Source organism: Diadema antillarum, unplaced genomic scaffold, assembly GCF_040938485.1.
Source record: "Diadema antillarum isolate AM-2024a unplaced genomic scaffold, OU_Dant_1.0 seq00000015_RagTag, whole genome shotgun sequence".
In the NCBI taxonomy this organism is placed as follows: Eukaryota; Metazoa; Echinodermata; class Echinoidea; order Diadematoida; family Diadematidae; genus Diadema; species Diadema antillarum.
In genome coordinates, this window is record NW_027271135.1 from 2,115,019 (window position 1) to 2,139,901 (window position 24,883).

General features: G+C 36.6%; 1 protein-coding gene across 1 annotated transcript in view; it reads right to left on the bottom strand.

Annotated features, from left to right (window-relative positions):
- The window catches only part of LOC139725123 (glycine amidinotransferase, mitochondrial-like), a 33,178-nt gene extending 26,701 nt beyond the window's left edge, over window positions 1-6,477 (bottom strand). Inside the window, exons 1-2 of the mRNA XM_071636210.1 lie at window positions 6,336-6,477; window positions 2,877-3,028 (exon numbers count right to left, since the gene is read on the bottom strand). Of these exons, the coding sequence (XP_071492311.1) occupies window positions 2,877-3,028; window positions 6,336-6,477 (294 nt within the window). The remainder of the gene's footprint in view (window positions 1-2,876; window positions 3,029-6,335) is intronic.
- Window positions 6,478-24,883: the final 18,406 nt, after the last annotated feature.

The following is a 24,883-nucleotide window of genomic DNA, read 5'->3' on the forward strand; positions in this document are numbered from 1 at the left end:
CAACAAACGAACAAACAATCACACGTATTATGCTTATTGTGAGAGATAACCCATTTTCCCACTCACTTACTCATACACAAACTAGTTTCATTATAACTTCACTCGTTATTCTACCACATTGACACGTACATAAAGTGGGCCTACTCAGTCGGCCCCTATTATACTGGTTTAGAAAGCAGTGTCCCACAGTAGATTCACAATTGTGTTCACATTGTCGACTATATAATGTGAAGGAGCTTCGTTTTAACAGTGCGAAGGATGATTTCGCACTGAATAACAATGCACTGTTTACAATGTTCAGCAGTCCGAAGAACTTTCACACTGTGCTCACAGTGACTGTATATTCATACTGTGTCTCACTGTGTGTTTCACAATTGTTGGGTACTGTGCTCTTTCCATCAGGGACGGTGTGACATGTTCGCATATTTGGCTAAAACGCACAAGCCCGCCCTAACCGATGGATAAATCGACAAGTGCCACAGTGCAATGAAAGTGTCATTCGCGATCCCAATCCGGTCACATGTACAATTGTATAGCGTGCATCATGTTGTGATGGAATACTATCAAACGGTGTTACCTATATGATTGGGGGTAATTTCTAAGATTTTGTAACTATGTTGTGTGTAAAGAGTCATGCCTGGACAATCCGCTGGCAGGTTGGGCGAGACACAATCACAATTTTGTCAGGAAATTAACATTAACACAAAGACTCTCTTTTTTCTCCTACAAATTTGCTCTTTAGGTGTCAAGCGTACCCCGAACTAAAATAATGCTATATGAATTTCAAAAGCAGTTGAAAAAAATGCCTAAATGGGGATCTCAGAATAATGTCGCAAACATGGGGTTTACACCGTGGCGCATAAAAAGGTAAAGGTTTCGATCATTCACATATATGAATTTAGGCTAGGTCTTGTAATGTCATCTGTAATAATCACAACAAGACAATGAAACCCTAAAACATATAATTACAAAGAAGCGGATCTAGAGGGGGGAGGGGGGTTGCAAACCCCCCCCCCCCAAAAAAAAAAAAAAAAAAAAAAAATCGGGGACCATCATGGGGGGGGGGGTTAATTTGGCAATGACCTCTATACCAAAAATAGTGGTGTTTTAGATGCAAGAAAACGCCATTTTCACACACAGATTTTCAAAAATTCTCCCTACTGTCGGAGGGGGGACACCCCCCCCCTCCCACACCCTCCTCCCCTCCCCCCCCCCCCCCCCTCGCTCGCTCCGCTCGCTCGGGCTCGGTCGCTAAGCTCCCTCGCATACCGCCCCTAATCCCCCCTTTTATAAAAAGCTAGATCCGCCCCTGTTACAAGACTGAAAAGTAGAATATTTTCAGCAAAAAGAAATATAATATGACTGAAAATGAAAACGTTACAAGCATAACACTATTGGGAGAAACACAACTCGTATAGGGTAACAATGACTGCAAACACGAACGAGTAACAGAATCAAAAGGGAGTATGGTAAACAAAGTAAGGAACAGATGTGAACAAAATAATCATATTATGATTATTGCAAGAAGCCACATTTTATTAAAAGTAGTACATGGTACATGTATACCAAACACGTAACACGATTCCATGACATTAACATTTTCCCTACTGATTGAAAGCTAACGGTATACATTATGGCAAAATAACATACAGCACAAGATCAAAACAGAATAACAAATATGACCATATCTTACAAGAGCATGATTTGAATTATGAGTCTGCAAATTCTCCTATTGAACCTGTTCAGAGTTTGGGAATATTGAATATTGCAGCATTCCTGGGATACAATCGGAAAAAAAAACTTTACCGTATGTTGGACTTTGCTAGTTTTTCGACATTTAGAACCTACGTCCTTCGCAAAACTTTCGCTTGCTGAGTAGAAACAGCGACAGTGTGAGTAAGTTGCCTGATTGGTTGAAAGTTTCAGTGATGACATCCTCATTATCATAGGAGACTTTGCTCTTGAACTGCTCAATCGCAAGGACTGATTATAATGAAACTTCGCTGGATTTTGAGAATTTCTTCCTATTCGATATATAGTACGTCTAATTAAGCAAACTCAAATTACTATACAATACACGCGCGCGTGTACCGCACATTAGCTCACCCATGTGCACATACACTTACACACACATCCATCTCCAATCACGCACACACTTACTAAGTATCAGATGTCAACCCAAAATAATATACAGTATTTAAATAAAACGCACACACAATGATGTAAAGTACAGAATAGGGAACATTACTATAACTGTATCATTGTTTTGAAGAGGAAAAAAATATAAACTATATTCAGTGTTTACATAAATATCATTATTTTGAGAGAAAGAAAAAAGAAAACCCAAAATATATATACAGTGTTTATATCATAGAGCTCTGAGCATCACATCAGTGATTCGTGAAAAATGCAGAGGCGTTGATACAGCAAAGTCGTTTGCAACAAAACAACGGAGAAATGATGTACAAATATAATCGTGGTTTCTGTATGACGTACGAGTACACCTGCGGGCTTCAAGCCAAAAGAAAGTAGAAATTTAGAGCCAGAAAGTGGGAGTCATAAAATCTTCAAATAAATTCAAACCACAAATTTGTAAGTATTAAATAAGTGCAGGCGACTCATACGAGAGGGGATTTACAGAAATCAGAGTTGTTGTCACTATACAAAAAATAATAAAAGTATATCATTTATAAATAACTATATTTTAATATGGACGAAGAAATCCCCTGTTCTTGCGAGGGAAACACAAGCAAGGAACGCAAGACAATAATATATGTACATGTATATGTTTTACATAGTAAAGACAAATTGAGGGAGATGCCGAGATCTGCAGCAGCGAGTGACTCCCAAAACCAGTTTGCTGCAGATTCCGGCACCTCGGCGAGGTGGAAGGTGGAGGCCTCGACGTGACGGGTGACCAGGCTCGGCTTGATCTCGCCGGGATCCGGTGAGCGAAGTCCGCTGGGGATGTCGTGAAGGTCTACTACGCTAAGGATAGGAGAGAGAGTGAAAGTCCTTCCCCTGTGTACTGGGAAGGGGAAAACGAGACTAAATAAAACATAAGTGAGATTAACCACAATCAAACATTAATGAAAAAAACATATTATTGATAAGCATAGGCCAAAATGTGAAGGCAACTCGCAAATATTTTGAAAATCTGCGTTTCCAGAAGATAATACATTATCTTGAAATCCACCACAGCAGTTGATAATGCATACATACAAACTTCCCCAAATGCATGCCACAGCAAACAATGTAAGAAAGACATTATTAATAGGTAACTAATTTATAATATAATGCATCATAACACATAATAAGGCGATTCACAAAATATCTTGAAATCTACGATTGCAAAATGATAGTGCATCGAATTTGCAAGACTTCGCAAAGTCCGTGCTACAGCAAAGTTATGCAATCTTAAATACTGTGATATGTGTTTGTTTCCTTGACATAGGTAATAACTGCGTCCAGAGCTTTTTGGTTTGCGAGTAAATCAGAGATGCTGGGTGATTGCTTATGGATATCACGTATGAGATTCGTACGTTGACGTTTGTGTTGTTTGCAGTGTAATGAATAATGTTCAACGGTTTCCAATACATTGCACATTGAGCAAAAACCGGTGGGATGTTTACGGATAATAATTATGATAAAAAGTTGCTAATCTGGCTCTGCCCATGCGGAGTCGGTGAGTTATTATTTCATCACGTCTATTCAGACTTTCAAAGGTGAAGGTGTTTGAGGCACAGGGTTAGATGTTGCAAAGATGGCGTCCTTTATTAGAAGAGCGCCATAACGCGTTCCAAGCGTCAAAACACCTGTGTTTGATTACATAATTATCGTATATTATCATCAACATTTTGAGGAACACTGATTGTAATATTACTACGTAAACTTTGTTTGGCAAGATAATCTGCGTTTTTGTTGCCCGCTAGACCACAGTGAGCTGGTACCCATGCTAAAGTGATGTCACACCCGTTCATTATAAGATTTGAGCATTTACGAAGGACTTCATTTGGAAGGTCAAGGAAATTTGAGGTGTGGTTATTCAAAAGTGTCAAGGCACTGAGGGAATCTGAGAAAATAACAGCTCTGAGAGGGGGAGAGGATTCCAGCCATGATAGGGCAAGAAGAATCGCTACCAGTTCTGTACGGCAAATTGAGATGGGTGAGACCCTTTCACTTATTTCATGACGATAGTGAGGTACGTAAATCCCAATACCAGAACCGTTAGTGGAGGGATCATGGGAACCGTCAGTGTAATTATTGTCAAGTGATTTGAATATGTGGTGTTTATGGTTTGAAGAGCGGATTGATGTTGCGCTGAAGGGAGGACGTTCTTGGGACATGAGCTGTGAAGGGAGAGGTCAATATTGGGATGTTCAATGGACCAAGGGGGACTGGGATAAACGTGGATAGGTTGCAGCTTTAGAAAAGTGTCCGTAAGCGGTTTGATTCGGAGAGCAAAAGGAAGTTTGTTTTTTGGGCCATTTATTCGAAGAGAATTGCCAGCAGTTGACAATTCGGACGGGGTGAAGTGGAGACAATGTGTATATAATAGGCACAGTAATTAACCCTAACTATAATATAGGCCGGGCTATTTAGGTACTTGATAGAGCCGGGGGGGGGGGGGGGGGGGGGCTCCCAGCCCCCCCCCCCCCCCCAGATCTCGGCCGTCGACTGCGCGATCGCGACGAAAATTGGCACACACATTGCCTATGATGTAATCTAAAATACCATGAAGTTAATTTTTCAAAAAATTATCATTTATGCTAAATTATGCTCATTTATGTATAATGATGCATGAAATCAGACTATTTGGTATAACTCACAAAATAAAGCTCAAAACAGGCACATTTTGTGTGTAAATATTCTTCTTTTAGTTTCCTTATAGCAAATGTAATAAAAAAATTGTGATATCAGAAAAAATTCTTAAGTATTTTATTGTTTTATTATTTTCTTATGTATTTCTTTATTTTTTCGACTTAGTGTTTTTCATTGTTTTCTCAATGAAATTTGTCCGCGACATCGCTCTGAACAAGAAAATATGTTATTCATTGATTTTAATCAATAAAACACCAAAATAATCATGCTTTTATGAAATTTGCCTGTAGATCGAAGCACAGTGGGTTTGCATTGAAATTGTACACAAATTCACGTTTTTGAGCAATTTTTGGTCTGATATGCATGTACATATTCATGCGTAACTTCGGAACCGCGCGCCTGGGCGTCGCAACTTTGGTGTCAAAATATGCGGGAGACTTGAAAAAAAGAGTCATGAAACGTCGCAGCGATAGCTTTTTGCGATTGCGATACATCGCCCACCTCCTCCCCCGGCCTAGTTTGGGTTAAGGACGGCCCTTTCTCGGCGTATGTGGAGTGGAGGTTCGTTACATTCCACTTGAAGTGCATGCAGGGCAGTGGATGGTAACGCGCAGGTGCATATTCGAAGGGCATGGCCCTGTACCGTGTCTAGTTTACTAGAAAGGAGCGGGGATAAAGAACCATAGATTTCGCAGGCGTAGTCGAGATGAGGACGGACTAGAGACCGGTAGAGTAAGAGAAGGGCTTGTGTATCGGCTCCCCAGTTTGAGCCGGTTAGCGAACGAAGGAGGTTTAGCCGTTTGTTGCATTTCATTAAGATGTCTTGAACATGAGGGGACCATGACAAGGAGTAATCAAGGGTAACCCCTAAGTATTTATGAGAAGGGACGACTTCAAGCTGAGCGTTCTGGAGACGAATACTAAAACCTGTAGGAGAGACTGGTTGAGAGTGAAAAATAACCACTTTAGACTTATTATTAGACAGAGAGAGTCCATACTGTGTTATCCAATCAGAGATGATATTAACATCGGACTGGAGTTTTGTATTGATATGATGGAGATTGGAAGAAGAATGCCATATAGCGATGTCGTCAGCATACATGGATACGTTTGATGCACAATAATGTGTAATTTCATCAATAAACAGATTGAATAATAGAGGACTAATGACGCTGCCTTGCGGGAGGCCAGCTTGGCATGTAAGCCTATGCATGTCTGAAAGTGTGGAGTTTATCTGTACCTGACAAGTTCGCGAGTCCAAAAAACTTTGTACCCAGCTTAGAAATCGACCTCGAAGGCCCACGGAGTAAAGTCTGGAAAGCAGTGCCTGATGATTAATGGAGTCGAAGGCTTGACAAATGTCAAGAAAGATGGCGACCGCATACCCTTTACTGGATAGGGATTTCCTTACTTCGGATTCTAAACACAGGAGATTATTGAGAATTCTACGATGTCGGAGGAAAGCAGACTGACGGGGAGTAATAGAATGTACGAGAGTCTACGGACAATCATACGTTCCATGAGTTTACGTACAATAGGTGTGAGAGAAATTGGGCGGTAGGAGCTGATGGAGTGTTTGTCCTTGCCAGGCTTCAATATGGGCTTGATAATGGAGTGCTTCCATTGGGGCGGGATTACAGACGTTTCCCAGCTCATGTTAATAATCTCTAACAGAGAGCAAAACATATTATCAGTTAAATGGCAACTGTTTGTTGATTCCATCGACGCCAGGGGCTGAGTTCTTAGAAGCTCTGATTGCCGTTTCGAGCTCTTTGGGGGGTGAAAGGAGCGTTGAGAGGAGAATTATGTAATGTATATAGGATGGGGGTTGGGAAGTAGGGAGAGGGAGAGTGGGAGTTAAAGAAGGCTTTTGAGAGAAAGCTTAATGCTTAACTAAAGAATTTGAGGTATTCATAAATATCACATGAGCTCCCTCGTGGAGACCTAATGAGCTCCTTTGTGGAGACAATAATTGGAGCTCCCCCGTGGAGACTTAATGAGCTCCTTTGTGGAGACAATATGAGCTCCCTCGTGGAGACGATATGAGCTCCCTCGTGGAGACTTAGTACATACATTATATATATTTGATAATCTTGTTTATATTTTTCTAAGATTTATAATGTCTGTTTTATGTTAAGTGCTGTCAGGGGCAAATTATTTGTATAGGGCCCCATTTTTCTCTCTCTTCTTTCTTTCTATAAAACAACAACAACATACTTCTAATATTTCTAGCCTATTCAGGTACGCTTTGCTTTTCATATACGTAGTTTGTGCAGTAACATGACGTACACACTCTGCGTAATGAAAAGAGTTGAAACATATTCGAATCTCGATGATAGAACTCTTGGATCCTAAAGGATTTTGAGATAGAAGATGTCCGCAAAAATCTGATATTTCTACATAATTTCCGCATACTGAATCCGAATTTGGACGATACAGCATTTGGACCATTGAATGCTTGAGATATTTTCGATGGTCAGCAAGATAATTACTAAAAATTGGAGACCTGAATATAACAACGACCCAAGTCCAATTTTAGGCCAAATTCAGTTTGACATGGGAAATTGTAGCTTATGCATGGACTCATCTTGTGTATAAATGAAAAATCCTAATTACCCCCGGAAGTGCCAGAAATGGATGAGTTAAATCTTATAATATGAATATAAGAATGAAGGTCATTCTTTAGTACATTCATCATAGCGCCCTCTCTCATCCTTCTCTCATCACTATAGCAGAATATCATGTATATGTGACCCTGCACCACACACACACACAAAAGTCACCAGACACGGATTTTTAGTTAAGAGAAGATTCTGAGAGAGCAGACTCTAAGCTTTAAAATGATGTATAACTCAATTCAAATGGACTCTCCTAACTTATCTAAATGCTGGTGGAAAAAAAGACACACTCTGGAAAGTGTGAGCTGAAAAAAACAGGCTCTGAAGTACAGGGTGTATTCAGCGGTTAATCTTTACCAAGCTATGCTAGCTGTAGGATGACTTGAACAAAAAACAGGATGTTGAACACTGGAGCAATAACAATGAAGGGATTTTTAGATTAACTTGAAACTGAGCATGCTTCATTAACATATTCTGTACATGATTAATACCAACTTTCAATGCAGTAGCATTATTTTCTCTAAAGTTATTGGAGTTGAAAGTGAGGTGTATAGACAGGGTTTTTTTAAAAAAGGGAAGAAGGTTCCATGAGAAACAACTAATCACACTATCCCCCCCCCCCCGAAAAAGTGTCAGAGAAACACTGCTCAAAACGCAAGTTCCTGTTTGTTTAATGATCCCAAACTTTAATATAATATAGAAAAAGACTTGCTCTTTCAGAAAATATGAGGAACCCAAAATTGCTTTGGTTGACCCATTTCACCTTTCTCAGTCCTCACACAAAATCACTGAGTGCGACTTTTGGTTCGTTTTGTGGTGCACGGTCACTTATGATTCAAAGAACGACCCAAGTCCATCATACAAAGTAAATAATGGCCTCTCGATGATTAATTTAAATGTTGATTGTCATGATTATATATGGTCTAATTTGTATATACAATGTTGCCTTCCCATCACAGTTAAATAGAATATTATTGGAGAAAAAAAAAAAAGATATGAAGTTTTTTTTTTCAAGTTTACTCGAAATGGTCCTCCATGGACTTGGGTCCTTCTTATATTCAGATACTCAATTAGCCACCAGGATCTGAATCCTACGGGTACAATCCCATTCATAATCAGGATGATTTAATATTGCGTCGTTAAGGATTAAGACAATTGTCTATCCATTTTCTTTTAAAAATGAAAAATAACAATTATATGAAGTGTTTTGTGCAATAATGAACCAAGGTTTAAAAAAACCGACAACAATCTTTTTCTTGGTAACATTTAAGTTGAGAAAATTTGTCAAATCAACCAAAAATGGTATCCAAATTGCTGTCCCTATGGTAATCTATACATGTTATTGATATCCCAATGATGTATGTTTTGGGATGTTTTCGAGTACATTGATATTAACGTCCTTTCTAGAAGATGTAAAAGTCTCACACGAACATAGATGACTGATATTAAACTTCATTTTGCCAGAAACAAACGGATGCAAACAAACAAGGGGGTTTGACATTGCTACCAATAAATGGTAAGAATCTCCATCACCATACTCTTCACGTTTCATAAACCATTTAACCATTAACACATCACAATCCCGGGCAGCCCATGTTGATAAACATCGTTTCAAGAAACAGAGTTCAAGTTCAAATTTTATTCGTTTTTTCCACAATAATGAATAATAAATACAAACGTAAATCTCACTTTCTTGAGTGACAGAACAATGCATGTAAATTTGTACAGAGAAAACAACAATAATAAAAAAAATCTAACAGTATCTATACATTGCAATAGTTGCTGAGGTAACGAAAGTGAAATAAATTGTCAATATGCACTGTGTAAAAGAAAACAACAACGAAGGGACCCACTAAAAAGACAATGCCTGTAGAGTGTGGGCCCCTCTTGTATTTAAAAGCTCGATGCAAAAAAAAAAAAATGATTGAAAATAGCAACAAAGTAGCACAAAAAGTTTGGCACAAAAAGTTTGGCAGCCCACTAAGAGACAGACTGACAAACCGTTATATACATAACAACAAACAACCAAAATAATGAGCATGAGACAAGACTGGAACAGCAACAAGACTGCTTGTAAAAAAAAAAAACTGACTTGACGCGAGAGGAAACAAGACTATAGCGTGACAAAGAGTTAACAGAATAGACAGGAATATGTAACAGATACAACGATCATTATACAACAAACACTTCAACTGCGAAGTATAGGTTATAGAAGATCTATCATAGTCAAAGCTCGGGTCAATAGTAACAATAATAAAAAAGAATGGCAATTCAGATTTTGCGGAGGGGTATCAAAATAAGCCTATCAACTAATCTGATTCTGGGGGTCGTCATTATAAGATTGTAAAAGAAAAAAAAAAACTTAAATCTCCACTTTAATGAGTAAATAGAAGGAGCAGATTTTATATCGTGGTTCAGGAAATTCCAATAAGTTGATCCAGTGTAAATAAGTGTATTCCTTGCTAGAATCGATCGAAGAAGTAGTATTGCAAAGTGAAACTCGTTAGAGCGTCGGATGGGGGTTATATTATGGAATGATTGAATTTTTGAAACATATGATCAAAGATAGGTGGGAGTAAACTGATATCATACATGTACATAAATTGAACTACATTGTAAGTTAAATAAAAACAGTTCGTTGATTCTTAATAGCTTATTACATTCAAACAATGCAGTTGTATGTGAACGTGTAGGAGAATTGCAAATGATACGGAGGGCTTTTTTTTTTTTTTTTTTTTTCAGTAATAACACTCCATTCAGCAGCGTCTGATGAGTATTGCCCCAAGCTAAAATGCCATAATTGAGGTAAGGAAGTATCAAGGAGGAGTATGAAGCACATGTAATGTCTTTTAAGGAATGTAAACTATAACAACTATATTGCGAGAAATAATTTTGCAGATATGATCAATATGTATTTTCCAAGAAAGTTTATCATCTACAAATATACCAAGAAATTTAAAATATGTCATACTTTTTGAATTACAATCGTCCAGAATTACTTCTGTATTCAAAGAATCAACAGCATTGCTGAAAAGCATGTATTTTGTTTTTTGAACATTCAATGATAACTTGTTAGCTCTGACCCAGTTGGTCACTTTTTTCAATTCTGTATTAACTTGTTGAACAAGAATATCGATATCGTTATGGGCAAGAAAAACACTGGTGTGATCAGCAAAGTGTATAAAGGAAAGTACCTCTGAAACGGATGAAAAATCATTGATATATATATATATATATATATATATATATGGGTCAGAATTTTGAACGATGTACAATTGAGCCAAAACAAGGCAAAATTTAAAAAGTAAGAAATTCTCCAAATTATTCATCTTACCTGAAAGAGTATCACTCAAGCTTTAATATGAACCCAATTATACTAGGATTTTCCCAGAGGAACAAGTTTTTATTCACCGCTGAAGTTTACCATGTCCAGAGCAGTGAACGTCCGTGAGGAATAGTACAGCACATACACTTGAATACAATTTAACATAGTTTGCAAAGATCTGATTCAGTTCAAAATCCTAACGAAACATCTTAAGGGACATGTGTACGTGCATGCAGAATATTAAGCTTGTACTCTTAACCTGTACGTAATGGTAGACAACTGATGATCTAACTAAATTCGTCGTTTCTGTTGAAATATTGCTCTTCCGCTAAACACTTTCTCCACTTTACGCGCAATTTACAGAAACTCAATATTTTGACCTCCTATTTTACTATCCCATACTTTAATCCTTACTCCCAAATAATAACATACCTTTTTAAGATGTATCTGATCTAGGCAGTCTCTATAACCCAACAAACATAGCATAGTTGTCATCACGGAGGTTCGCATGTAGCTCACGGACGTTCGGAACAAACAAGATGCAGCTCTCTTAAGTTGGAAACGCATTCTACTCACAACAAACAACAATTTCATGTCGAGAACAAACTCCTCTACAAAATCCTGAATAGATATTATCAATTCTCAATCATATAACACCTTGTTTATCTTCTCATACTGAGGAATCAAAGAAAACAATTTTTCCATCTCTCGTAAATGAATGTACAAACGTACGTGTAATCTCAGTGACGTAGTCCATCCTCGAGAACGAATATATTTATCAAAATTTCGTTATCATGAAGTAAAGATTCAGGTCCTAAATTTGTTATCTAAAGTCTACAATGCAAAATTTGCTTATAACGAACATGGTCACAACTAAAATTATGACAAAGAATTAACATAGAAAGACAACAGAAATGTGCTCCGTTATAGAAATACGAAGTTTAGCTGAGGAGGGCAAACGAATACGTTGGGAAGAAATCCGTCTATGTTTGCTCCTTGTGTTACAAACTGTTACCGAGGAGAATTTGCATTATTATTTTAGTCAGAAATGATAAAAGGTTCGATACTGCGAAGTTTCGTCATAGCAAGACAAAATAAGTTCATATAACTTGGATGGATGTTTGTGACTTATTATTATTATTATTATACAATATGGTTTGTTATAACAAACATTTTGTAGCGCGTCATTTCGGAGACTCGTTATTCATACAGTTTGTCAATACGAAAATTGATAGAGTTCCTATGATTATGAAGCTTTTTTATTCGGTAAATAATAGGAATCTCCGAAGGTTAATCGAAAGGTTTATTAATTGGAACATGAAAAATCATGTTCGCTTATCCAAATTTGGAGAAACAAGTTAACAACTAAAATCCTCCAAATTTCAAAACCTCATAATAACCGTTTTCACCTCAACGAATATCAGGCCCTTTCCACTTTTAGAAGAACGGACCTAAAAATAATGATCCTTAACATTTATATTTCGGACTAACAAACTTTCGGAATAAGGAAATTTTTAATAACAAACCTCCTTAATTAACTACAAACTTTTTTTTTTTCATTTTCGGAATAATAAACCTTTGGACATCGGAGTAACGAATCTTTAAATAGGAAGAGCGAACATATCAAAGTGCAACCTTAGACCTATTCTTAATCATTACTTTTTTAACATGTGATTTCAAACTAAGCACAAAAGCACAAACAAATTGACGATTCCTCTGTCTCTTAAATGTAAAATGAAAAAAAAAATCTTGGAAAGAATTAAAAATGAACATTGCTTTTCATTGATGAGTATAAAACAACACCATGTGATGACAAGCGGAGGATTTGTTTGTTTTCATCAGACAATAATTGTATACTGCATTATTTTTGTTCACTTGTGACGGCATTTCGATGAATAAAAAACATAAACAAACAAACAAAAACTTCTCCAGAGGAATTTGGTAGAACGGGAGTGCACTGGCAATTCTTTTCTCTGTGTGTTGGAGCTCGATCCCTTCTCTGTTTCTCAGTCATTTTCATTCAACTGCTTCCGAGTCCTTTTGAAACTTTTCAATTTTTTAATTCAACACATGCCCATTACAGACTTCTTCCATCATTATCCTGCATGTGATTATATAGCACTTTTCGGATTTGTTTTTGTTTGTTTCGTTTTGTTTCTGTTTTCTGTTCGGTCGCAGCATGTCCAGGCTATTGAGGGAATGAGAGAAAAATCGTCATGAAGAGAAAAATAAGAATGAATTAAGGCATTTAATATCATGACAATTACAGCGAACGTCCGTTATGGAGACCAAAACTGGATGTGTTCTGTTTGAGATGGCAGCTACCATACTCAAAAGATAAACACTTGGAGCACCTGTCACTAAAAAGTGGCACTGATCCTCTTTCTCCTACTATGTAATCCATTGATTTATTCTACCAACGAACATCCGTGACCAAAACGTTTTCCTTTTGTTATTACAAGTACATTGAGTGCTGAACATTATTCACTTTTGGGTATGAGAGGCTCGGTGATTTGGTAATATTTTCAACTAACATTAACTTTATGCGCAGTGATATATTTGTAATTATCAGAAATTTCCTTTCTCGGACAGAACATCCGTGAGCGAAACTTTCAGAACCTGTAACAGTACAAATTGTCTCCAGAACCTCATTAGAAAGACATTTAAATGCACAGAAATTACAGATTGCACAAAATTCCATTTTCCTGTAACTTTGTTTTCAGTGTTTAGCTGTTTTTTGTATAATTAGAGGGAAAACAAGCGTAAAATTGTGAGTAAATTTTCAACTGTTTGTTCATCATGATCACATAACGCCTTAAAAATTCTTTAACTACTGCTCTAAACTCATTGTTTACTTTGTAAAACTTTATTTGTGGCTATTGGACCTAAAAGTTTTAAAGAATACTGGACACTTTCGGGACAAGTTATCCCTATCGGAGGGATTGCATACGTCACGGACGTTCGCTGGAATTGTCACGGACGTTCGTTCTACTGACAGGGTCATGTTCCAGGACGGATAACTAATCGGCAGAGAGTACCTCGCCTTCCTAACTCTTTCAAAAATGTGAAAAGGTATTGTCAATGCAAATTATAAGAAATTTGACATCCTTACAACATATGTATTGCTCAGAGGGGGATCAGGAGGTGAATTTTCAGAGAAAATATTAATTATTTGCTTGGTTTTCGGTGAATTGCATGGTCCAAAAACTGCGGACAAGCCTCAGTCCGCTCCAAAAATAGCATGCAGCTCCTCGGCTAGAGAGCCAAAGGTAAAATGCACCTTCGTCATCAAAACAAGATGGTGTCCCACTCGAAAACGTTTTAATCATCACGGACGTTCTTTTTTTCTCGGAGGTTCGTCTAAAAATATAATTTCGGTTCCTATTTGACAAAGGATGGACAGAAACTCAAAACAAACATATTATCGTGTGGCTAGATCTTAGTTGATTACGACTCAGAACAATATAGCCAATAACGTTTAATGGGATACGATCTTTATTAGAAAATAGCGGAAGCACGTCCGTGACGAAAACTGAGTATAATTTTGCATAAAAGAATATTACGTCCCATGTACAGCCAGCAGACGTACAATTTTTGCAGGATATGTTCATTAGGTGGAACACCAAATTTTTGTATACATTACAGTTGGGACAACAAAGTATAATTTGCAGCAGCGACAGAAATAAAAGCATCACGGACGTTCGTCTGTTTAGGACTTTGATATTTCAATTGTTCTCTGTGATTTTATACGTGCTCGTAAAGTTCTTATAATTTTGTGGTTCATACCCATGATATGTCAGATCCAGAACATGGTCAGATATTAGATGCCACATACGCTTAAAAATGCACATCATTAGTTTGAAAAACAAAAAATATTGTGAAAATAGCGTTTTTACCGTATTTTTACGCTTTAAGTCCTTGTCAAATGAAAAATATCAGGCAAAAGTCAACCAAACTATATATTTCCTGAAAGGAAATTTACCAATCTTTGAGATGACATGAAAAAATCTGGTTTCTTAGGTCATCCTAGCGTGTTCTAAGGGAAAGAATGTCATAAGGTGCGAAAATTGGCAATTGTACATCGTTCAAAATTCTCACCCATATATATATATATATATATATATATATATATTATGAAAAAGAGCGGCCCTAAAAGACTTCCCTGTGGAACGTCACATCTAACATCTCTTATAACTGAATTATTATCTTTAACTGAAACAAACTGTTATCTGTTAGCTAAATAACTCTTGAAGCACTCCAAGGCCTTCCCGCGTATTCCATACTGCGATAACTTGTAGAGTGAAATGTTGTGATTAATTGTATCGAACGCCTTGGAGAAGTCCAAGACTATACTAATTAAATTAATGGTTGTCAGTTGCATTAACAACTATATCGATAAAATGAAGAACCGCGTGGATGGTACTATGCTTTTCTCGGAAACCAAACTGGAAATTTTTGAATGATTAATGTAAATTTAAAAAAAAAAAAATCAATAATTCTGGTGTATATCAATTTTCTAAAACTTTCGACAATGAAGATAATAAAGAGATTGGACGATAATTATTGACATCCAGGTTATTACCTTTCTTAAATATTGGAATTACTTTAGCCAATTTCATTTCATCAGGAAACATACCATTAGAAATTGACAAGTTTTAAATGTGCGCAGAGCGAAGAAGTTTAAGTCTTGGAACAATCTCATTTTGGAATGAGACTATGATCAAAAGGCCCTGTATGGCATAATCAGCCAACTTCTTCATCAGAAAACTCCAGCAACAACGAAACTGTCACAAGATATACCTGATGCTGACCTTGCCATTGTTTTCTCTCATTTCTTCACTGGAAAGATTGACAAAATCCGGGAGTATGATGCTGACATATCGACCACTAGATTATGAACAGCATGCGCATAAGTTTATCACATATATCATCAGGTATTGATGCTCAAATGTTTGTGATGCCTTCTACTTAACTTGGGCAAGTCAAGCGAATAATTCGCAAGACCCATGCAAAGACATGTCCACTTGACCCAGTGCCTACAGTTATTGTTAAGCAACATTGTGATCTCCTATATAGCCATACCTGGTCTGATAAATGCATCATTGCGTGATGGAATAGTCCCAGACAGCCTGAAGGTTGACTATGTTACGCCAGTTTTGAAGAAATCAACACTTGACAACAATGACCTGGATATCTATTGCCCAGTTCAAACCTACTATTCCTTGCCAAGGTGATGGAGAAAAAATTGCAGCTAGTCGCTCGACAGCTTATCTGCAAGGTAATGATCTCTCTGAATGCCTTCATTTTAGCACTTTGGTAATCTTTTATTCAGCCATCTCATCTATCCGATCTGATCTTGACGGTAGTGAGCTATGGACACCGCCAGAATTGTCAGCAACACGGTTAGAATATCGGCCACAGCGCAGAGACTGAACGGAAGGTTGTATGATCCACTGGCGTCAAAAACTGCACCTAATTGGTGAAGAAAATAAAACACAAAACATTGAGCATTGGGTGACTCATGATTTCCTGTAGCTGAATGTGTTTGCATAATTCATCATTTCAATATTGGCCATGTTTCTTTTTTAACCCTATTCTAACTAGGGGGGGGGGGGGTATTTGACCCCCCCCCCCCCCCTCGACATTTCGCGCCGCGATTCCGCAACGCGCAAAGATTTTGCCGCGTCGTTTCATGAATTTATCCTTTGAAGTCTCCCGCATATTTTGAGACCAAATTTGCGATGTCCGGGTACACCGTTCTGAAGGTTACGTAATGTTTTGCGTATGCATGTCAACCCGAAAATGGCTCAAATTCATGATATCGTGTGCAAATCCAATGCAAATTGTGTGGTTTTTTTTTGTTAAATTGATATAAATTAGATTATTTCAACTTTTAACAATTGAAATTAATCAATTTAAATGTAGATAAGCTTGAAAAAGTGCCTGCAACAAATTTTGGCCAAAAACAATAGAAAACAAAAGGTCACAAAACAATGAAATACATAAGAAATAAACAAAACAATAAAAAACAAAAGAAACTGATTTTGATTGTGCTATTTTTTACAAGAAAATTGTTCAATGTGTCTTGAGGAACTCTTACACAAAAATTTAGCAATCATTCAGTCTTTTTAATGGAGTTATAGGTGAAAATATGATTTCATGCGTACATTTGCATAATTAATTTACTAAAAATAGAAAATCAATTTTTTTTTTTGTATGACCATGTAATCTTGTAGTTGACATCCGGCTCTATGTTCAGGCAAAATTTTGCGGCGATCGCGCGATCGGCGGCCGAGATCTGAAGGTGGGAGGGGTCAAATTGACCCCCCCCCCCGTAAAAACTTGGTCTCAAATAGCCTAGTTAGAATAAGGTTAATAGTGATATCAATTGTTGAAAAATAGGATTAAGTCAAATTACTGGTATCTATTGTAATCATCAAATAATAATGAAATAATAATGATGATAATAATGATTGTAATAATAATGATAATTATAATGATACTAATAATGAAATAAAAAAAAAGGTTACACGGTTCAATTCGATTAAAATTCATTACTTTTTCATAATCGGATGGTACTTTTTTGACAATAGAATTGTACACTTCACTTTTTTTGTATAAACGGAATAATGTGCACGATTCATTGTGAGATAAACAGAGTATGAACATAGCGAAACATACAATCGAAGACTTTTATTGCAAAATGAGCTGAGCGCCATTTTTAAGCATTTCAATGTAAGTCCATCATCAGATAGAACAAATTTAATTTAAACATTTTCAGTAATATGTCACTTGTAACATAACAAGGAATATTTTAAAAGTTATCATTAAAAATATCCCGTATTTTCTTATCATTCCATTCATTTTTACCAGCTTTAATTACACATACATCAACTTAACAAGAATGGACTTTGCTAGTTTTGCGTTCAAGCTCTTCAATTATTGCGAAACATTGTAAAAGGTTACCCAAATAAAATTATGTTTATTACATGTATAAAAAATCTTATTTCTTTTCAAAACTAGATCACAGCATGTCATTTCAAAAAGATAATTCTAAGAAAATCTTAATTTTATATGATAATGTATATTCGTCTCGAGATTAGATGAAAGCAAAATTCACATGAGAATACATTGGGGAAAATAGCGTTTTAACTCACTTGTCATGCTTGTAGTTTTGGGGGTAATGCGTCAATTTTGTATTTTTAAGTAATTTATATTCATACATCATCACCATGCTCCATACCATGTCGATATATCATCACTTTATACTGTTACATGTTTTCCTGTAACCATCTTAGCAGGGGGAATTATATCGTAATACCTGTCATGACTCCGGCGAACATTTCCCCTAATCCGAAAGTTAAGTATGCAACAGCCAGAGCCTTCACCTCGTATTCCTCGGACACGAAACCCTTCGGTATGACACATTTCAAGACGGTGGACGCCCCAATAGTAAAACCATTTGCAATGGACAGCACGGCCAGTTCTGCGAAAGAGTCTGCCACAATGTTGAACAAAAACGCAACGGCCGAACACAGGTGAACCACACAAAATATCCAATAATCGGGAAGTATATGAGCACGGGAGATAAAGCCACTCAGCAATCTTCCCCCGATGTTTGCACAGCCGCCAAAAGTCGCAAGCAGCACCGCATGTTGTGGAACAATTCCTTTCGACAGAGCATTTGGGATAACAAAAATAATCCACGAACTGTAAGGAATGGTGCAGACAAGTAAGGTGATTCCCACCACTATAAAAGCTGGATACCGTTGAAAAAGATCCGTGTGAATGAATGATTGCATACATTCCTTTCCTTTTCTCAAACATATTGTCTCCTCCACGTTGTCTCCATGGTGATTTATAGGATGAGTCGATCTGTCCTCACCAATTCTCTTTGGATCCGAATCCTGGTGTGGAGAATAATTAGAAATCAGAGAGGAAGTTTGATGCCATAGGCTCTACCACCTTCACACAAAAAAAAGAAGTAAGCAGACAACTGTGAAATGGCCTAAGAACACATCATGGACATTATGCATTTTACCCCCCCCCCCCAAAAAAAAAAAAGAAAGAAAGAAAGAAATATATATATATATATATCACACGGAGTTTGTTTGCAAAAACCGATAAGTCCATATTTGTCAAATGGAGATATAAGCTGTATTTGCGATTAAAGGTCAAGAAAAACAAAGAGAATAATAAGAAAAATTTTGCTTCTTTTGACCATAACTTCAAAAATATACCTTTTTTATGTAGTGACCAATATATCATCAAAGGTATTATTTTGTACTTTATGACAAAGACCGTACTTCAAAATGTTCAAAAATGGACTTATCGGTTTTTGCAAACAAACTCTTCATATATATATGATATGATATTACATGGAACACAAAAATGCATATATAGTATGGCTTTAGTAAAGCACTAAGGGAAGAAAACATACAATGCCGTGTACATGTATCTCATTGGGCAAGATTTCTGAAGTTATAAGTAGGCTTCTGAACAGTACCCTCCATTTCCGACATCTTTTCCTTGATACGATTCCGTTACAGCTTGCTTATGCATTTCCAGAAACTACGTCTTACTTTTTGTCAAAAAAAAGAATATAATAATCTGCATTAATTTCGCATGAATATGGAAAGGTCACATTATGATTATACTTTAGCTTTTTTTATGTCACCGCCTCAAAGGGTCGCCGGAGGCATTTTGTTTTTCGGGTTGTCCTTCCTTCCGTCCCTCCGTAATTAAATTTGTGGACAGCGTAACTAAATCCTTTTGAGGTTTCTTAATGAGACTTAGCATGTTTATGCATGAGTGGACGAAGTTGTGAATATCAACTTTTGGGTGCACATGCTTAAGGTAAAAGGTAAAAGATGAAGGTCAAACACTCAAATTTCACTATTTCCTCCATATCTATGCAAATATGCCTGAAGAGATTTTCTTGAAACTAGATCTGGCGAGCATTCTTGACTGGTCAGATGTACGTTTGTACACAAAATGTGACTATGTTAGCAAAATAGATGACTAGGACGTATTAAACACATCGTTTGAAGGCAGACAACGCTCTCACTTGTACAAGTTCGTTTCCGAGTGGCCTAAAGAGGGCGCAACAAGGAAGGAGGTGTAATTCAAAGCCACCCAGGAGGAGCATGGCTCCCCTCCATCCGTACGTCAAACGAAGCTCCTCGGCCGCTACTGGGAGTGTCATCATGCCTAGACCTCCAGCAGTCAACATCACGCTTGTTGCCACATCAAACATGTCGGGAAAATAGCTCAACAAGCTGGCATGTGCGAGGTAAAGTACGAGCGACATCCCAATCCCTAATTTGACATGATAGGTAAGAAAAAAAAGAAACACATATTCTTTAATATAAGATATATGAAAAGCTATTTGAAAAAAAACTCGTGCATTGCTTTGTTTAGAAAATATAATGTGCAAAATAGATGATCTACAGATGATCTACATAATGATGACATTATTTGACATAATAGGAAAGAGAGAAAAAAACAACCCAGGAACACATATTCTTTTCATTAAAAATATTTTAAAAGTTATCTAAAAAACCTGTGCAATGTTTTTTTTTTTTTTGAGAAGATTATTGTGTGCAAAATAATTTGGATTTAGGCCAAGGTGATCTACATAGTAATGACATTATTTGACTTCTGTGATAAAGTAGCAAAAACCATGTGAGAGGAAAAAGAAATGTAGACATATTTTTAGACCCCTACAGGCATTGATAGAGTATTCAGTCATAGTATTCTTTCAGACAAATATATAAGCATGTACTATGGTATCAGAGGGATTACCTTAGTCTGGACTTCAGAATTCAGAATCTTTAGAATTGCATGCAAGTGTGCATGGTATGATAGTGTTAATTGACATTCCTCTGAGTTGTTTACCGTCTATCCATCCTGTGTACCTCTGGACTCAGTAATAGGCTCCTTCGCTTTTTATTTTGTATTTTTGCGATCTGTCATTTTCCAGTAAAAAAGTACAAGACATTTTTGACCCGTTACAACAAAAGGATACGCCAACAACAGAAATTTGGTGGTGTTGACCGATATTGATGATTGACTTCATACTCGATTTTGCTCGGCTAAGCTGTAAGCGACTTTCGGATCCTTTTGTTGTGGCGGGTCACATTTTTCATTTTGCAAATAACTCCAATTTGTTTTATTGTTTCTTGTGCATGTTATTTTACGAACGCATTATTTCGCCTTCACATTATTATAATTTTTAATCATCATGTATTACGGTTATCATACAGCTACTTCCTCGCCTCGGCTTTTGCCATCTGAACCTTTAGTACCCTATAACGTCTTCTGTTTACTTTGTAATGTGTGTCGTGTCTGTGAATATGAGTTGGCTATTGATACTGAAAGGCTTATCGTGGACTTCGTTTATTTCATCCATTTTCTCTTTTTATTTTAGTATTGCATCTTCTGCTCTGTACATTTCCTTGTCCCTGTAAGCTTTGATGTAGGTGACTCTGTTTGATTAGATTTGCGAAAATAAATTAATTTGAATTGAACGAATAATTTAGAGAAGAAAAAGAATGACGAGGTTTTCAGCGCTCATCCAAAGCCTTTCTTTTATAACGCCTTCGGTTGTTGTTGTTGTTGTTTTTCCCTCTCTCTCTCTCTCTCTCTCTCTCTCTCTCTTAAGACGATGAGTGGTTCTTTTGAACAAGTCATGCCAACGTGCATGTGATTATCTATTAGGTGTGCATTCACAAGCTATAAGAAAAAAAAAAACATACCCGTGCAGCAGATGTTGAGATACGTTCTGGTATGATAAAGTAAGAATATTGCGTGAGCCATAATACTGGCAGCAAGTCATACAGCACACTTGTTTGTCATAATGAGTTCGTGCTTTACTCACCTGTAATAATCATGCTCAATAAAAAGTAGACTCCGTTTGTCGACATCGATGCCGCAAGATAACCTGCCACTGAAAGGGAACTACCAATCAAAGTCAGCTTCCTCAGAGTCAGAAACCGAAGCAACACTGGACACAAAGTAACTGAAATCATTTAGGAAACGAGGAAAACAGAACGAAGGATTTCACAAATAAAGTTTGAGAATTCATTGCCATATTATTCGTTCTATATCTCTTTGTCTCTATATCGTATATCATGTAATCGCACAAATGACGTACAACGTACTTATTACTTTGTATACGAGGCGATATGACAGATGAAGTGATATTAATTGGCTGATAGAATATTGATGTATCATCTTGAGAGTTTTAGACGAACTATTATTCATCAATGTGTTTCTAGCTAAGAAAAGCAATCTGAGCTTTATGCTTCCATACCAGTACATCAGATATCTTGTAAATATAGGTCTGAACTTTTATTTTGTGTGTGTGTCTTCTTGAGCGATTGCGAAAAGTTCACAAAAATGAAATATCTGTTCGATGCTGAATTGTCACACATTTGAGTGTGTGTGTGTGTGTGTGTGTGTGTGTGTGTGTGTGTGAGTGTGTCTTGGTCAAAGAGCAACTAACGCAGACGATAATCATTTCTGAAATATGGATAACTACATTAGTAGTGAAAGCTTGACAGTATACAACATAAAATCCAAACCATTTTCGGTTTGAACATTTCCTTTGTCCAATCAGGAATTCTTTTCCATCAACGTGTTATTCTTGTGAATTAATTGATGTTCACGTGGTTATCTTCTGTCACGAAAAATCAGCATATAGTCACATGAGATACATTGTATTTGTGGCCAAAAAAAAACAACAACATCAGGGTAAAGCTTCGCTTGCCTATAGCGCAAGCGAGACTGTTTCACAGAGGGTGGTGACATAGTGCCCCTCCCAGCTCTTCAAACATGTGCATCAGTGTTCTTTTCAAAGAAATTTGAATGTAATATTTTAGGTCTATCGATACACATTTGTATGACCAAATTATACCTTTATAGAGATATATACAGTAATAGTATTATCATCATCATCGCCATCATTATTTTCATAATTACTATTATGATTTTTATTGTTATTGTCATTCTAATTATTATTATGATCACTATTAGGCATTTTAACATGAATACAAATAGAGGCATTGATAAAGATGTAAATTATTGCACATAAAACAAAAATGTGCAGATAAAGATATGTATATAACTCACAGACAATAGCAACTCCGTGGGAGAGAGCAAATGCTAATCCAACTATTGTGGTGGATGCCTGAAGATCTCGCAAAATATCATCAAGGAACACTCCAGATGCCTGAAACCATGACCGTAAGCAATATCATGGTTGAAGTTGTCAGACTGCAATGTATACAATTGATATACAAACCAAATCATATGCAAGTGCATATATTACTATGTTTGCCTCTCTGGTAGTTCACCACTAATGCAGTCACTGTATTCTTTCACGATAATTTCTTTATCGACATGATTATGCAAAGCAGCTCTGATTAGACGATGCATCAAGTCACATGTTTTCTTAAGTGACTTGTTGGTTTGTACCATACAGAAACAATCAAATCTGTGGCGTTCATCGCTCATCATTCAATCCTTAAAAGGGGAATTCTGCCAAAATACATTTTGATTGAGTCAATGAAATAGCATCAATAGAACACACATATGAATCGAGTTTCAGGAAAAATAGACTGTCAATCCAAGTGTGGTATTATGAATTTACATTTTCCCAGAAGTTTCGATGTCTCCATCGCCGGATAGGAAGACTTAAACAGTTTTTGACGTCACTGCAGAATAACAGTGCAAATACAACTTAAAGGACAAGTTCACCTTCATAGACATATAGGTTGTGTGGATGCAGCAATATTAGTAGAACACATCAATGAGAGTTTGAGGAAAATCGGACAATCCGTTCAAAAGTTAGGAATTTTTGATGTTTCTGCTCAGTCACGGCTGGATGAGAAGACTACTATATCTTATGATGTCACATGTGTACAACGATATAAAGAAAGTACATGTACAAAGAAAATTCAACGTATTTTCACTTTTCTCGGCATAACGAAAGAAAATTCAACTTCTCTCTTCCAGAAGGCAGGGTAACAAGTAGAAGAAATGTGCGCTTTATTCAAAAAGTAAGGTTTTGTGAAATTCCCTTTTTATTTTCCTTATATCGTTGTACGCATGTGGCACCATACAGTGTAATAGTGTTCTCATCCAGCAGTGATTGCGCAGATACTTTGAAAATGGCATAACTTTTTAACGTATTGCCGGATCTTCCCCAAACTTTCACTGATGTGTTCCACTAATATTGTTGCGTTCACTCAATTCACATGTATAGGAAGGTGGACTTGTTCTTAAAGATGATTCAGCTAATCTTTCTTTTCTAGCATTATGAGAGAGGGCTTGACTTTCCTCTTTCTGAAAGCAGGCAAACTGATACTAACCTTAACATATTATATCAGTATGTCAGACTTAGTGCTTTGGACATTATTTGCTATAAACAGCAATAGCTATACAGTAAAAAAGTAATAATAAAGTTAATGCTATCGATTTTTATTTATTTTTGTAATATGTATTTAAACAGGAAAGGGAAAACTGACCAGAAACAAATAAAGAATAGTGAAAACTTTGAGGTCAGAAGGTATAGTGTGTGTAATGGTGCCACACACATACACACACACACACACACACACACACACACACACACACACATTAACCTGACGTAAATCTAAAGGATGTAAATCAACTTTGGTATAAATGCGAGGGATCGCCGAAGCGATGCAGCTTTTTTTTTGTAATATAATGTTGAAACAACAAAAGACAAACTGACCAGAAACAAATAACAAATTGTTTCAATACATACATAATATATAAATAAATAAATAAATATATATATACATATATATATATATATATATATATATATGTATATATGTATATATATATATATATATATATATATATATATATGTGTGTGTGTGTGTGTGTGTGTGTGTGTGTGTGTGTGACTCTGCATCACAAAACAAACAAAAAGTCGCCAGACATGAAATTTGAGTTAAGAGCATAATATTCCGAAGAAGCATACCTTAAGCTTTAAAATGATGTATAACTTAAATCAAATGGAATTTCCTAACCTATCTAAATATTGGAAAGAAAGCACACACTCAGGAAAAGTGTGAACTCAGAAAAG